Genomic DNA, 3,806 nt, shown 5'->3' on the forward strand with positions numbered 1-3,806 from the left:
ACAAGAGAACTGATTTTCGATTAACAATATGGGAACGTTTGAAGAGGTCGAAGATGGCAATAATTGTGCAGTGTGCAAGAAACCCGCCGAATCCAAATGTAAAGGATGCAAGGAAGTGAATTATTGCACTCGGAATTGTCAGAAGACCCATTGGAAGCGTCATAAGAACGAGTGTAAACTTCTACCTTACAAGGTGCGAGGTCACTGTGTTTAAATGTGAAATATCTTTTCGGTGGTCATTAGTGCGAAATTTTCATTCCAAGGCCGCGTTTTTTGTTGCAGGTAGAGAAATCAGCCGAACTTGGACGCTTTCTTGTTGCAACTCGGGATATTAAAAAGGGCGATGCCATTTTCAAAGAAGCTCCGTTGGTTTTGGGTCCAGTGGCCCAAACTTTACCGGTTTGTTTGGCCTGTTATGAGCTCGTTGATGGAACTTATAAGTAAGTACAATACTTAGAAAGAAGACCACTTGTGGGTTGTTTAAAGTATTAATTTGATATCACTTTATTGAAGAAAAAAATATCACATGTATTATTTGTTGTAAGCTCCCAACAAAGGTGCTAACCATTTTTTACTTTGTAAATAAGTTCCTAATAGTCACTTGTAAAACCTCCTGTTGTTCATCATCAATGAGTCAAATATCAATATACCGTGTGTCGATTATTTTGCACCTGTAATTTAGCAAGAGAGAAAACTATCTAAGGCGAAACTGAGGCACCCATCAACAAACAATGCCAAAAACAATATAGATATTTTTTAACAAAAGGTTGGCTAGCATTGGAGAATCAATGGGCCATAAAGAATGAAAGATATTATTCCGAATTAACATATCTTACTTACGACCGTTTGACTTCTTGATTCAGGAAAAGGGCCGAATAATGTGCACAACATACACTGCGTCCATACAAGTGAAGGGAGAACAAGTTTCTCGAAGAAACAGAGGGTAGATTTAACATGACACAACTGAGCACATTTTTGAGGGCTTGAGCAGCTTTGACGCAGAGGTGGGTGGCAGTTGAAAAGGCAAAATCATATTTTGCCGTTTTCATACATGACCTCAAAAATCCTGGTTTGATTGAACAAAAGAGTCCTCCAATCTTCTATTTTGGGTTCTTTCATTGCACATATTGCTTTCCTGAAATATTCTTGGGATATAGTATTTATGTAGGCTTTGGTCCTGAAGCATATTTTAAGTACAACTCAGACAAGTTCTTAACCAAACTTCCAACTCTGACTGAAGTTCAAGGGTTGGAACTAGATCTGTCAATTGCATTTCATTGATCGAAAGGACATTACATGGAAATTGAGTTGAGTAAAAGATGTTAAACTTCCATTTGGAACAACAAAGGGTTCCGTTCTTGGTGGTGGTGAGAAAATTCGTAAAAAAACAAAAATTGAAGGGCAGTGATTTGAAGTAGGAAATCTCCCTTCACTACTCAACCAAAGAAAACGACTTCAATATTTAGAGGGATCATTTAATATCAGGTTTGCTCGTGCCATGCAATCTAGGAAGTGCCTCCCCAAGTTATTTTATGACAGTAAGTCCAGCACACCCTTGCAGTGGAGTTTTGAACCTTCAATTCTGTTCCAAAGCAAAATAACTTTAGATCGCTTTTTACGAGAGAAAAGCTATGAACTAGTGAATGTACTAGTATGAAAGCTAGTGAATATGTTACGCGTATTCGGAGTGAGGCCCATCTGCGCTTTCAGCGTCTTGCTGTGAACTCATCTGCTCTCTCTCGACCCTTTGGGAACTGGTAGGATCTTGGCGACAAAACATTTGCGTTTGTTCAGGGGCCAAAAAATAAGAAGTGCTGAGAAACTCCATCGTAAATAGCAACTTTGTAGAAACCTTGTCGACTGTACGGTAAGTCGGGATTCATAAAGTCCAAGCTGACTTTCCTCCAAGGTACCGGTTTCTTGAGAAGCTGCTACAGGAATGTTCGATTTAAGCAGCCAATTCAATGGCATGAAAGTTGCCCCCAAAAGCCATAGCAGGGATAGAATAGCATTTTACATTTTCTGGTAATAAATAAAGTATCACTGGGTCACATTGTGATCAAACATACGAATGGAGAAATATTCTGGAAGCTTCCTTCAACTACTAGAGATAAAATTGTTAGAAAGGGGCGAGAGGTAAATAAAACATTGACATTACATGACCAAGAGTCGCAATAAAGTTATTATTATTATTATTATTTGAATAAATACTTTAACCAGCAGGGGCGACCAAAGAACCAATTGTACAAAAAGTAAACAACACGCACGGGCTGGGTGGAAATTAGTGATGGGATCAAATAAAATTTTCAGAAACAGGATTGCTAGAAAACAAGGAATGTCAAAGCGCCAGCAGTTTCCAACACAAGGTAAAATGTTAGGTATGATCAAAAAGACAACCCTCGCGCGATGGAAACGAAAATCACGGTTACTTTTTGGGACCAACTATTTGGTTTCCAATGTTACGCTAGTGATGTCATATGCCACTGAAAATGTAAATTGGTAGCCCTAGTTGCAACCTCCCTCCCATGGTTATTTATTTGATCCCATCAGTAGTGGAAACCAAAGAAGAAAAGTACTCCCTAGGGACAACCAAGGTTAAGAAAATAGGCGGTGGCGGTTGCGTGTGGCTTTTCTAACCGTTGCAAGGAATGTAACCTCCGGAGTGATTAAGAGAAAAGCTTATAGTTTTTCCAATTGTTACAAATTACGCTCTTTAAGATATTTGGTCTTTCAGCGAATTTGAATTTCAAATAGGGTACTCCCGTATGGTTTCGTGAACGTAAATTTTGAAATGCGACAATGCTAAACTTAACCAGGTCGCATTTCAAAATTTCCGTTCACGAAACTATCTGATACTCACAGTAGGTGAGACTGGGACATAATCGCATCTCAAAATATGCGCTCACGAAACCATGCGGGGGTACCCCATTGAACTCGATGTTTTCCGGCTAAAAGAGAGCTATAATAGGAAATGATCTTGAAAGGTTAGGTGAGACCATTTTTTCCTTATCGTGGGGAGATGAAATAGTCTTACGGGCTTACGATTAAGGCATTCTTAGGCAGTTTGGACAAGCTTGACCCGTTACTTGCTTTTTGTGTTTTTAAGTTCTATCATGGCCTTGACCATAAATGTCATAGTTTTGAATCGAAAAATAAACTCATTAGCACACGTTTCCCTCAAAAAGTATGCATTACTTGTCAATACCACAAAGGACCAAAAGCATGGAGACCTCTCCTTGGGCAGTCAGCTGCGCATTTTTATTAAATCTGATCACAATTAAGCAATTTAGATACATCAGTGGCTCAAAACGAACGAAGAGTTGTATATTCTACTGATTAACATGTTGACAATTAGTCGGAGTAACGGTAGAACGCAATTGGGGCTAATTGGCGCCAATGAGGCTACACCTTCCCACCAGATCCTTGGATCTCAAAAGCACGTTTAAATCATTTCGTGGGAATCCTTTTCGGTCTTCCTCGTCCTCTAAGTAAAACCAATATTTCTCCATCGTCTTCAGATTTCTTCAATAAGTTGACATGCACGATCTTTGATTTTTCGCCTTCTTCTTCGATCTTCCAACTTACACCATTAATCTGTTTCACAAGTCTGAACGGTCCAATCCATAATGCAGCCAACTTCTTGCTCTGTCCAGGGCCAAATTGCTGCCTCTTCATGTATACGTAATCCCCAATCTGAAGATTTCTTGGCGACACGTGATGTCTCTTGTCGTACTCCACTTTTCTTCCCTTTGCTTTGGGACGAATCACACTTCTCGAGTTCGTCCTATAACGTACCATTCGTTGTA

General features: G+C 39.5%; 1 protein-coding gene across 2 annotated transcripts in view; it reads left to right on the forward strand.

The window, feature by feature from the left end:
- The window catches only part of LOC131891911 (SET domain-containing protein SmydA-8-like), a 20,096-nt gene that overhangs the window by 150 nt on the left and 16,140 nt on the right, over window positions 1–3,806 (forward strand). The window contains exons 2-3 of one of the 2 annotated variants that reach the window (XM_059241604.1): window positions 47–193; window positions 283–440. In XM_059241604.1, coding sequence (XP_059097587.1) covers window positions 47–193; window positions 283–440 — 305 coding nt within the window. Of the gene's footprint in view, window positions 1–6; window positions 194–282; window positions 441–3,806 lie in introns of those variants that run through there. The other variant, XM_059241605.1, reaches the window with a different exon arrangement.

Source organism: Tigriopus californicus, chromosome 12 (genome assembly GCF_007210705.1).
Source record: "Tigriopus californicus strain San Diego chromosome 12, Tcal_SD_v2.1, whole genome shotgun sequence".
Lineage (NCBI taxonomy): Eukaryota > Metazoa > Arthropoda > Copepoda > Harpacticoida > Harpacticidae > Tigriopus > Tigriopus californicus.